This window comes from Paramisgurnus dabryanus, chromosome 13 (assembly GCF_030506205.2).
Source record: "Paramisgurnus dabryanus chromosome 13, PD_genome_1.1, whole genome shotgun sequence".
NCBI classification, from domain to species: Eukaryota; Metazoa; Chordata; class Actinopteri; order Cypriniformes; family Cobitidae; genus Paramisgurnus; species Paramisgurnus dabryanus.
In genome coordinates, this window is record NC_133349.1 from 15,713,486 (window position 1) to 15,726,548 (window position 13,063).

Sequence of the window (13,063 nt, forward strand, 5' to 3'; positions counted from 1 at the left end):
GATACCCCATCGTCAGATTTTTTTGCTTGTTTAATACACAAAATCACTTATATTTGATATTTTTGGTCTAAAAAATAGACGTATTTTCTTGGGTCGTTTTGCTCATCAAGAAAAAAACATCTTAATTTAAGACTTTTTAGATATTTTTACTGAAAACAAGACAAAAATACTAAGAACATTTATTCTTGAAAATCTTTTTTTTGCAGTGAACGACTGGTTTTGTGGTCCAGGGTCACATATGTTGCGTTGTATGCTTATGGTGTGTTTTCTTTTACACATGTAATGAATTTCATTGTAATCATTGACTTAACGTGCTGCTGTTTTCTACAGTATAGTGTATTGGCACTGTTCGGTTGAGCTGGTGTTGTAGGGACTGTTACATGTGCAGTCAACATTGTTGAGGGTTTTATGCTGAGTATTTTTGTGTTTTTGACTGGCCTATGATATGCCCATTTTTGATGCGCTATTATACAATATTTCTGTAATGTTTTTTCATCTGATCTTTTGTCCCCGCCACTTTTCAACACAAACAGACGCCCCTGCAAAAAACTGTCCTAAGCTGCCACTGGAGGGGACATATTGAGACATTTTTAAGATGTAAAATAAGTCTTTGGTGTCCCTGGAGTGCGTGTGTGAAGGTTTAGCTTAACATACCCCACACATAATTTATTTTAGCATCTTAAAATTGCCACTTTGTAGGTGCAAGCAAAAATGTGCCGTTTTGGGGTGTGTGTGCCTTAAATGCAAATGAGATGTGGATTGTTGAAATTGAAACTCAATTGTGCTGTCAATTTTCACTGTAAGTCACTTTGAAAAATTGTGTACCAAATTTTTTGTGGCCCCACTGCCACCCCTCTGGAAAAACTCCAGCCTCTGTAAAATTGCTAAGGGCTGACATTTTTTGGAGAATTTGTTAAGGCATGTGCAGTGCCATGTGACAGTCACACAGTTTGATAAACATCTCTTTCTCACTCAATCTCACTCTCTTTCACACATGAATGGAATCTTAAACACTAACATATCATAGCGCTCATCGATTGCTCCCTGAAGCAATACTCATTCATCGAGTCCGCAGACTGCACTCACTGATCAGAAATTGAGCAACTGTGTACAAACGAGAACGAAGAGTGAAAATAAGCAGTAATTCTCATTTAAATAAAAGTCCAGGTGCCCAGTGGAGGGGTTTGCTTATCTGTAAACTTGTTTATGTATTTACACTTCTGGTTGTATGGGGGCTGATAATGTATGGTAATGTATATAAGTGCTTTCTCACTTTGTTCTATCTGTCCTACTCTCTTTTGGCTTTCCTTGAAGCTATGCATGTATTTTTATACTGAGCAGGTCCTATCATGTTTTTATCTTTTGTGATCTTTTTTGGCGTCTTGTGTTGTTGCTTCTCTTACCAATATGTTCCTCAGTTTACCATATACCATTGTATACCATCTACAGACTGATCATTTGATTGCCTTATCTCAGAAAGACCTTACACTCACACTTCATAGCAATCTTTTGCATGCACGGTATGTTTGGGAAGAATTTGCTCCTGGGATGGGGGATGAGGAGGGGACTAGTGAAACTTGTGCAATACTTGAATTTTCCTAATAGTACAGGCAATATTTAGATAAAAATATTACTATTCCTCTCATTTCATTATTACCATCTATGCAACGGTCACAGGTTCGATTCTTGAATGCACTGTAAGTCACTTTGTATAAAGCATCTTGCATAAATTCCTGAAATAATTTTGTTTGTCAAGTAAAATCAAGATATTTGTACAAAATGCATTACATCTCAATTATATTTTTTACGCTTTAGGCCTACTGTGGTTTGGAATGAAAAGGATGTTCAACATTACTTTTAGACTCAAAATCAGCTATGTCAAATCAGATAAGTTATGACACGAGTTAAACTCTCACTTGTACCAAAGAACAAAACTATAAAACTATTGAAGCAAAACTCAACAGAACGTTCCAACACCAGTGCCCAGCAGCAGCCCTATGCATCCACCATTTGGGGGTTAAAGCGATTTGGCAGTCCAATAGCTTCTTGCTGTCGCTATGTCACTATCACTATGACACTAGGTCACACTACAAAGAGCTTATTAAATTCATTTTCTGAATAAATTTATTTTATTGATAATTTCTTACAAATTATCCTTGCAAAATGTCTAACAGTATTAGATAAACTTATTTCACTTCATTCTTACCTGCCATACTTAATTTAGAGAGAAATCTAACATTGGCTGGCAACATTATAATGAACTTCTAAAACATTGCTGTGTCGTAATTCAATAATTCAATACTGGCTGTTTTTTACATAAAAAAAGTTTTTTATGAATTTCTTTTTTCTGCGAAACACAAAAGAAGATATTTTGAGAAATGATGAAGAAAATATTTTGATAAATGATGGAAAGCACACAGTTGATGGTACCCATTAAATTCCTTCATTTTTTTTATTCTTACTATGGAAGTCAGTGGACACTATATGCTGTGTGTTTACCATCATTTCTTAAAATATCTTCTTTTGTGTTCATCAGAAAAAAGAAATTCATACTGGTTTAGAACAACATGAGGATGAGTAAATAATGACAGAATTTTAATTTTAAAGTGTACTATCCCTTTAAGGACACTTTTATTATTACATTAGTTGATTACTGAATTGCTAACAATAATTGAGGTGGACATTGTTTACTATGAAGTCAGAAAGTGCCAGTGGCATTTCTGGAGCGGTGGTTTGAATTTAGTCTTTTAAGTCTTAGGGTCTTTAACCTTTTTAGGCCAAGGACCCCTTAATAGATAGAGTGAGAAGCCACTGTAAGTAACTTATTACATTAAATTAAGCATTTTAGGTCAGACTCATAGATCAAGCCTTAAAATAATTGTATGGTTTTATGGAATAAACATGGGACCGCAAATATCCAGATATATCTCATAATAGTTTAATAAGGGACTTGCAAAACTAGTGTCATTTTCTAATATTGTTTTTCATTGTGTTCCCTGGGGTTAAGCCAGCTATATTTGCATTGCTGATGAAATTGAGCTACAGGCGCTCTCATTATATGAAATACAGACCACAGACTATAAATCTGTCTCATATACCGATTACGTAAGAAATAATTCATGACAGCCGTTGAATTATTTGATAAATAATGCACACCCTAGGTGGTAATGTGGCATGACGTGAACTACAAGTGTGCATTATTTTTAAATAACTTAAAGGAGCGGAGTCAATTATTCTGCTGACACCACAGTTACCACAAACATTGCTCTGGTGGTCATTTTAAGACATTTGACAGGTCAGGTGTGCGCTTAACAGAAAATAGTAACAGGCCGGTGGTATAACATAAAGTATCACACTTCCATAACAATATCATAAAATTAACGTGCAGACAGTGAATACTTTGGAGCTGAGGTATGAAAAATGTTTACCCTCTTTTTTATGACTTGTCATGCCCTGGTAACAGTCGTGTCCTTACCCTCATTATGCTCACTGATATAGAGGGGGCATCTATGGCACTTGTTATTTACTGTCAATATGAAATGTTTGTTGATGTTTCTAAACATATTTCCAAAGTCACTCCCAGTTACACTATACACAAAGTAACGAGTTTGCCCTTAAAAACAGATTCTTATTGGTTGAAATAAAAAAAAAAATATCATACAGATTCTGCTGTCAGTGAGTATGTTTAAATCATTTGACTAGTCGTAATACTATATGTATAACATGTCATTTCACTTAAAACCAACGGTAAAATCTGTGGCTTCTAATTGAGTGAATCCAAACATCAATTTGTAAATGTAAAATATTGCAGATCTTCAGAAATGAATTTCAGGAAGAGAAAGAAATAAAAAAAGAAGTGAGACTCCATGAAAGACCGACTTTATTAAAAGTTAACTGGTTTTCCCCCTGTTCAATATCAGTTGATTAATGATTGTGATTGCAAGGACCTGTAGCTGCATGTATAGGAATTCTGTAATGTACATGATCCCAACATCTTCCAAAATACCCTACTGGGCCATAGATTTTGACTTTGAGTTTGCTGTTATCTCGTATATAAATTTAGCTACAGGCTTTTAACCTCCAAGTTCCGAGGTACCTCTTTCAACCCTCATTCTTGCATTTTGTGCAAACCGTTGCACCCGAAGCAGTAACCAGAGTCAGGTTTTACTTGATTTTTGCTTGTACATCAAGCCAACTTGTGTTCATTCTGACATTCTGCTGGTTCAGAATGTTCCTTAACTTACAGTAAGTCTAAAAAATATTGGGTTGTTTTTAACCCTGGGCTGGGTAACTATAGGACAGAACACATTTCTGGGCTAAAGTGACCAAAATAATGGGTTGTTTTAACCCAACTGCTGGGTTGTTTCAACATGGTTGATTAACAATAACCCAGCAGTTGAGTTAAAAAAAACATTATTTGGGTCATTTTAACCCAAAAATGTGTTCTGTCCTATAGTTACCCAACCCTGGGTTAAATATTTTTAGAGTGTTTGGCACTTTTCTTACTTTCAGAAAACTGTACATTAGGGCTGAATGATTGTGACAAAATCTTAATTGTCGACTATTCGCCTAAATATTGTAATTGAGATTGATATTTGTTCATTAAGAGATTTTACATTGAAGTTTTGAAATGTTTAATAACTTTCTGTAAAGCAGCTGCATGGTCAATTCTTAACATCCAAATTAATTAATATAATGTAGCCTAAATAATAAATAATTATGGGAGTTATGTTGTTAGTAAAAAATCCAAAAGAAATGGCCAAAGTACACGTAAAGGGGCGTCGCTAGACCCATTTTACTGGGGCACGTGCCCCAGTGTAAATCTCAAGTTTAAATTTTAGCAGTTAACTAGTAAAAATCCTTTACAAAGACAATTGCGGCAAAAACGGATCCAAATGCAATGTAGTTTACGCTTGTAAAATTGAGGAAGCAGTCGCATTGACGCGTGCACGCACGTATACATGTCCGCGCGCGTCTTTGCGTTCATTTGCGCCTAACCGCATTCAAAAGGTGACGCCACGCGATTATGAAAACATGACAAGACTAAAGTAAGTTTCTAAATAATAATGCTTATCATATTTTGACTCAATCATTATTGGCTTCTGTAGATGGACATCAGAAATGTTTTGGAGAGATGATGAGGTTTAAGGGATGTAAGACAAAACATCTTCACCCTGTCAGGTCTCAAACATTAGATGAAAAATCTCAGGAAAACCTCTTGTCAAGTCTATAGAATTGCATTGTTTCTGAGAAAATCAACAGATGTATTTGTTCTGTTCTGTATTTTCAGGTATGAAATTAATATTAAGTTTACTAATATTTAACTCACTAACTTACATAACAGCAGTATATGACTGAGATTATTTAGTGTAGTAGTCATAAAATGACTGGTTTCTTAAAATATTCTTGTAAAAATAAGTTATTAATCATTGCTATCATTGTATAATGTAGAAAATATTTCTCTGCTGTCATTATTTCCAAACATGTTATGCCATTATGCCTCCAAACATCTTAATAATGTTAGGTATGATGAAGATTACACTTGTATATATGTATCTTTCGCAGTAACTGTTGCACTGTAGAATAGTGGGTTAAGCAAAGGACATTGTAAGTGTTGCACAATTCTTGCACACAGCAGGCTTTCAAAAAAAGTCAGCAAAAAATGGGGGGCCTGTGCCCCAGTAGAGCTTTATGTCTAGCAACGCCCCTGACGTAAACTTATCAATTTTTAAAACTCTAAATGTATTTGGTTCCCAAAATGAGCACAAATGGACAGCTGTAATTGATAATGTAATTGTTTCACCCGTAATTGTAATCCTGATTAAATAATTGAAAACGTGCCACGGACACGAAAAACTTTTTATAGAAATTCGTGCCATGGCCACAAATAAATTAATCTAATTTTCTGTGACTATAACACGACTTTCCGTGACATTATGTTGCCCTGATTAGATTAATTGTGCAGCACTACTGTACATGTCTTTAGTTAAAATATCTTGTGTTTGTATTTTAGATCAGGTTAACTACCTTTTTGGCTAAAACATTGGTATAAGAGTATCAATGCCTTAATTTCCCCAAATATCTTCATTTTTAAAGAATGATTGAGTCAGGGCTTGTGCTTGCCACATTTGGCAATCTGTGGCTCTTCATGTCTTTATAGTTTGAGTCCTTTATCAAAAGACACACATAGATGAAAGCAAAGCTGAAAAAAAATCAAAGTTCATGCATTGTTAACTAATAGTGTCACTATTGGATACTTGAAGGAATTAGCTTTTGGGTTAGAAATGACTTTCAGTGAAAGCTGTGCCTAAATAGTTTTTAGTACATTTTTGTGAAGATGTTTTTCCACTGCATTTTTTTTTTTGTCATTATGTGTAATTTATTACTTAAGCAATAAAGTTCAAAGAGCAGTGCTGTATGAATATATTTATGGACAAGGGACATTAATTCAAGTATATTAATGTGAAATCTGATAAATTAGACTTTGCTTCCTTATGTTGTATATGTTATAATATTTCCTTAGGTAATGGCATAGGTTCTTACTCTACTAAGATTGACACAAAATGTTTATTTTGTTTTCTTTTAACAGGTAGTATTACTTATCCACTTATCATATGTTAACCACAAGAATGCAACTCTTTTTTCCTTAATTTGCCCTTGTCAGCTTAAGAGCTGGATTAGTGGTTTTCCTTGTAGCAATTATTAACTGTGTTGCGTAAACATCACTGCGATTTCAGACATAGCTGAAAGCAGCCAATGGGCTGTCTGGTGGATTTACCAGTATTTCATATAGAAAGACACACTATTTCAGAGATTTGAAATTCTGTATTTGTTCGAATTCCCTTTAATGTTTATATTGTATTGTTTTTAAGTGTAATTGGTTCTCTTGGATTCTTTCTGAAGTTGCTTTTATTCCCTTAACTATATATTGTTATTATTTATCATATACCCTAAAACAGATATGACAAAGCTGGTTTTCTGTCAGTACTAAATCTCGAAAGTGTGCATGTATAAATGTGCATGTATAAAACATTTGTGAGTGTTAAGTCCTTGTTTGAATGAGCATACTGGTTTTGTGTATTGGTCACAGTTTGGTTATAACTGTGTTGAAAACATACACCACCATCTCTATAATTGAACAAGACACAACTAGTCTCAGAGACCTTCATACTTCTGCCTTTTATTTACAGCCCACATCTGCAACATGAACAGCATAGTACCATCAGTCCTAAATACATGTAAAATTACCCCCACCACCATATAAATTCCCAGAAATGATTTAAATGAATTAAATTTACACCTAGCCAAAAAAAATTGTCTCTGTTTTAGATTCTGTACGACCGTTAATGTTATTGTTCCTTTCCAGTTTTCCTTATTGCACATATTTTTTATATAAATATAAATATAATAGTATTAGTATTATAAAATAGTATTATTATATAATGTTACATAGTATTGGGCCATAAAATATACTCAATAACCAAAGTATGACTTAAAGTGAAGTCTTTATGTACCGCATGAGCTCAAAAGGTGAGGGCGGAGCCGAGAACTGCTGCAAATCAGCAGACTTGAGAGTGCAGGTGGGCGTTAACAAGCTCATCAAGTAGTTAAACTAACAGTAAAAAGTCTTGTGTCAGCTGATGTTCTCTTGCACTCTGCCTCCAGACCCATTAGTCCGTGTGTGACACTCCAGAAGAGTGAAGGTGATTGTGGGTGAGTAAAGGATATTGGATAAGGAATCACCATGGCTGACTCTTCTACTAACATGAGGATACGCTTGCCAATGTTATGCATCGTTCTGGAGGTCATTCTCATCATCCTCTTCGGAATATTGGTGGAGTATGATGAAAACACTGATGGCAAGAAGTGGAATGAGAAGGGGAACCATAGTCATCACCGCCAAGACTATGAAAATGAGTTCTACTACCGTTATCCTAGTAAGTGAATCTGAGACAAGTAAAGGGATGTTGAAAGAAAAAATGAATAAAATTTTAGAAAAAGACTCATATAATATGAGCAGAATCTTTAGAGATGAAACATTCAAAATAAATCAGATTATGAGCTAATGTGCATACTGTGTTTATTGTTCGGATGATATTTTAAAGTTATTTAAACATGACATAGTTGGAATAATTCTTGAATTGTTTAATAAATCTATAGTTTTCCAGTAAAGAAGGATGTGCTTTGATAAGACGAATGTTTGACTGACTGATGTACAGAGGGAAAATTGGTCTTAACTTTAAATTGGGCGTGACTTGAAGCACTGTTGCAGGGTGTACATGTTTTTAACAAACACCTGTGCAAGTGCTATCTGCATGGAACAATTTCACAACAGTATTACATCACACATAATGAGAATGTGGTTTATGCATGGGAACTTTATGTCCTTTACTGATCCCTTAAAGAAAAACATCATTTCATTTTCTGTTTGTGTTACAAACTCAGTTTGCATTATTAAATCAGTTAAATTTTTTTAAATGGGCAATTTGTAGACATTTTTGCATATTCAATCGTTTATTGAAATGTCCTAAGCTTCATGTTTACCTGATTCATATTTTTATGCTACGCAACAACCACAGCCACACCCAGAGGACAGTGGACTTGGCAAATTTGAGCTTGGCTTGTGACATTATTTGATCTCTCATTTGAACTCTCATGGGTACATTTGTGAGATTCCTACACAGCAGGTTTCACATGAAAAGCAAATGCAAGTAGTGGCATAAAATAATAAATTAACCTCACATATTTTGCATGTATTTTGTGCATGTATGATATGCAAAACTTTATAGTTTACTTGTTGATTTGGTTTTAACGTAAACACTTTCAAACACAAAACTTTTTATGAGTCGCCAAATACGACTCAAAGTGTATGGGGTATGTGGGACAATTTGCCCACAGGGGCTGTGCCATCCTCATTGATGCCCAGGTCAGTGGCCAGTTGCCTGGCAACAGTATAGTTGTGTCAAAAGAAGTGAAATAGCTGAATGAATGGCTCTACACAGATAAGAACGAGGGGTTAATGTCTGATTCACTGTGCCCATAGTTTCAGAATGACCTTAAGTAGCTCTTGTAAATAGTGCAACTAAATATCCCTGTTCTACAGTATTTGTGACAGCACTGAATCACATTAACCATAAAGTACAGTTTATGAGATAATAATGTAAAACTGTTGGAATGTTAGAAAAAAAAATGAGAGAATCACTGGAACTGTGTTTTAGGTTTCCAGGATGTGCACGTGATGATCTTCGTGGGCTTCGGCTTTCTGATGACATTTCTGCAGCGTTATGGATTTAGCAGTGTAGGATTTAACTTCCTCATCGCAGCCTTTTCTCTACAGTGGGCCACACTAATGCAAGGCTTTTTCCACGGTATGCATCACGGCAAGATCCATGTTGGCGTGAACAGGTAAAACTCAAAGCACACATGCAAGATTTAAAACAATTATATCAATTGGTCACATATGAGCAGTAGATAAAATAGGTATTTTTCTTTGTCAATAAAGATACAAGCTTGCACACAGTGCTCACAGTGGTTTAGAAGCTACATTCTCTGCTGCTGTAGCCTTGTGTCTATAGTTGGATTACAGTGGAACACAGCACCACCTAGTGGAAGTGTTAGTGCAACTGTTTACTAAACCAGGGGTTTTCAAACTTTTTGACAGCTGGGACCTTCACATATGAGGAACCTTTTGCAAGGGACCCCATTTGTTAAATATATAATTATATAATATAACAATTATATATAATATAATTGGCTATATAAAATGTTTGCTTTGTCTCTTATCTCTTGAAATTTTCTGAAGATCCCTTGGAACCTTCTGGGGGAACCCTTCCAGACCCCAGTTTGAAAACCCCTGGACTAAACTACTGTACAGCCCTTAAGCACATATTCTTTGGTAATTAGAATGGCTCACAATATGTTTTTTCCTGCAGTATGATAAATGCAGACTTCTGCACCGGTTCAGTTCTGATCTCTTTTGGTGCTGTGTTGGGAAAGACAAGTCCTGTGCAAATGCTTGTTATGGCCATTTTTGAGGTGACCTTGTTCGCTGTCAATGAGTTTATCCTGCTGTCTATCCTTGGGGTGAGTGTGGACACAGTCTATAGATTTATTTGTCATTTAAAAAACACTTTAAAGGGAAAAATGATATTGAAGTGAAAGTGATGTCTTGACCAATGGTCACCCATACTTGGAATGTGACCTCTGCATTAAGCCATCCAGTGAGTGTTGAACACACGCACCAGTGGCATTGAGGAGCTCTCACTGCACCCAAGAAGCAATGGGGAAAGGTGCCATGCTCAAGGGCACCTCAATCAGAACCTGCCAACATTAACCATTAGGCCACAACTGCCCATTATTTTAATATTTATAGTTAAATTGCATGGATTAGTCATGATTCGGTGACTTAGCTGTCTCTTTTTAAACACATCATACAATTCATAATTCTGCAAAATGTGCATGTGTATATAATGTGTGTTAATAGCTCCATTATATAGATATATTTTACTTGAATGAGTGTTATTATAACAGTACATAAAACATTTATATAAATGTATATGGTATCTATAGGCTAATGATGCTGGAGGCTCTATGACCATCCATACATTCGGCGCATACTTCGGCCTAGTGGTCACCCGTGTCCTGTACAGACCAAACTTGGACAAAAGCAAACACAGAAACTCGTCTGTCTACCACTCTGACCTCTTTGCAATGATCGGTGAGTTGTTCAAAAACTTTACACACCTGTGCTCAGCCCTGCTGTAGCTTTTAATTCGTCAAGCTTTAAACAATCACTGTTGTCTGGCCTGTAGGTACCATCTATCTGTGGATGTTCTGGCCCAGCTTTAACTCTGCTATCACAGGATATGGTGACCCCCAGCACAGAACTGCCATGAACACTTACTACTCTTTGGCTGCCTGCACACTGGCTACATTCGCTTTCTCTTCCCTGGTCAACCATGAAGGCAAATTAGACATGGTGAGCACCCCCTTGTGGTCTTGTCTAGAAATTGCATTACAACCTGGTGCACTGTTTTGGTTTCTTTTACGTATATGCATTTGCATGTGCTTTTATCCAAAGCAACTTCAAAAGCAATCCATAGTTGTCCATTACAGATATTTAAGTACAGTAATTAAGTACAATTACTTAGATACTTCTAATACATGTACAGTACATATTACATTCAGTATAGTACAAAGCATACATTTGATCAGTTTGTGTGTGTTCCCTGGGAATCAAGCCTGTGATTGTTGTAAGAAATGTTCTGGTTAAAGTTGTCTCTGTATTTTTCAGGTGCATGTCCAGAATGCTGCACTGGCAGGTGGTGTTGCTGTGGGAACAGCTGGAGAGATGATGCTGACTCCATTTGGCTCCATGATAGTGGGATTTTTGGCTGGAACTATTTCAGTGTTGGGATACAAATACCTCTCGGTTAGTAGCACACACTTGCATATCTACACAATTATAAACACACATAAACGCTCCATCTCACATGCACGTGCTGTTATATACCCTGTCAGCCGGTTTTGGAGGAGAAACTGAAGATACAGGACACATGTGGCGTTCATAACCTGCATGGAATGCCAGGAGTTCTGGGAGCTTTGGTGGGTGCCATCACAGCTGCCATGGCATCTAAAGAAGTGTATGGAGATGGGTGAGTCAGTGGATGGTATATCAATATATAATTCTGTGCAGTTATTTAGATAATTATTGTATATTACCACTCTATTATTATAATTCTTTAAAATGTAAAATCTTGTCAAATTAAAATGTATTTTCTGTAAAGCCCATTCTGTATGAGGGAAGACACTCATTAGTCACTGCATCTTGTTACCCAGAATGATAAAAGTGTTTGGAGAAAGTGATTCTAGTGACTGGAGCGTTGGACAACAAGGTGGCATGCAGGCTCTCTCTCTTGCTATCACACTTGGAGTTGCTCTGTTCGGTGGTCTGGTCACAGGTGGGTGTACAGTTACAGTGATGATCTGTGTGTGTGCTTGCATTTCTGTGCACTCATGGGTGTTGTGACTGTGTGATTTGTTAAACTCACATATGTATAACAATATCTATGCACTTGTTAGGGTTCATTTTGAAGCTGCCAGTCTATGGTGCTCCTCCAGATACACACTGTTTTGAGGATGCTCTTTACTGGGAGGTAAATACTGTGTAATTTATCATTTAATATTTAAGCATTTTTAAAGTAATATCAAATAATTTTTAAAAGCAAAACTTTTTGTATTTAACACAACAATTAATGTATTTTTTATTAATGTAATTACTGGGTGTTACCACATTGGGGCACACATAAACTGTTGCAAAGAAACATAAATCAACACCAAGTTTTGGTTGTGCTGTATTAAAATGTATGTGTTTCAGATACCGGGCGAGGAGGAGGGTCACAATGAGCTTACTGAAGTGGGCACAGTAAACGAAGTGGAAAAACTTAACAGCTAAATGACCTGGTTTTTCGGTTTGCGTTTGTTCATGACAACATATTTTACATGTGCAGGTTGTCCAAATCCTATGACGTTATCTGCAGGTGTGGTTTATTTTACTGATGCTCTTAGATTAAAACAACCAAATCTGTTACGTTATTGTATATGTTGTTATATAATTTTTTGCCTTTTTATTTTCCCAAGGGACGTTAAGAATGTACACTAGTTAAACTCAAGAAAGTGCTATGTCATGTCTTTCACGGTCCCTGGTCTCTTATAAACCGTATTCCTTATTCAACCACTAGATGGTGATACAGAGCTGCCCACAGCTCTAATGTGCTCTGAGCTCATTATTCAGATGATTATCCCCTATGTGTTATTCAACAATATCTGTAATGTTACAACATTTATTGTTTCTTATTTTAAACATTTGGAAACACTGAGAATCTGCTGTTGGGATGTTTTTTTGGAGAACATTTTGTATTCATGTGTTTTTTATTTTGTTTTATTTTGTGACACATGTGAATCCTTAACACCTGAAATATTTTACTTTCTACATAATAAAAATAGTCTGTGAAATACACAATGCATTTTAATGTTTCCTATGAGTAAACCCTTTTTCATCTCA

The 13,063-nt window shown here is 35.9% G+C and overlaps 1 protein-coding gene across 1 annotated transcript; it reads left to right on the forward strand.

Annotated features, from left to right (window-relative positions):
- The first annotated feature begins 7,633 nt into the window (after nt 1–7,633).
- rhbg (Rh family B glycoprotein) lies at nt 7,634–13,063 on the forward strand. The gene is made up of 10 exons (XM_065298182.2): nt 7,634–7,937; nt 9,219–9,405; nt 9,933–10,083; nt 10,570–10,717; nt 10,812–10,978; nt 11,294–11,431; nt 11,521–11,654; nt 11,839–11,960; nt 12,082–12,155; nt 12,377–13,063. Exons 1-10 carry the CDS (start codon nt 7,745–7,747, stop codon nt 12,452–12,454), a joined length of 1,392 nt encoding a protein of 463 aa, XP_065154254.1. The 5' UTR covers nt 7,634–7,744; the 3' UTR covers nt 12,455–13,063.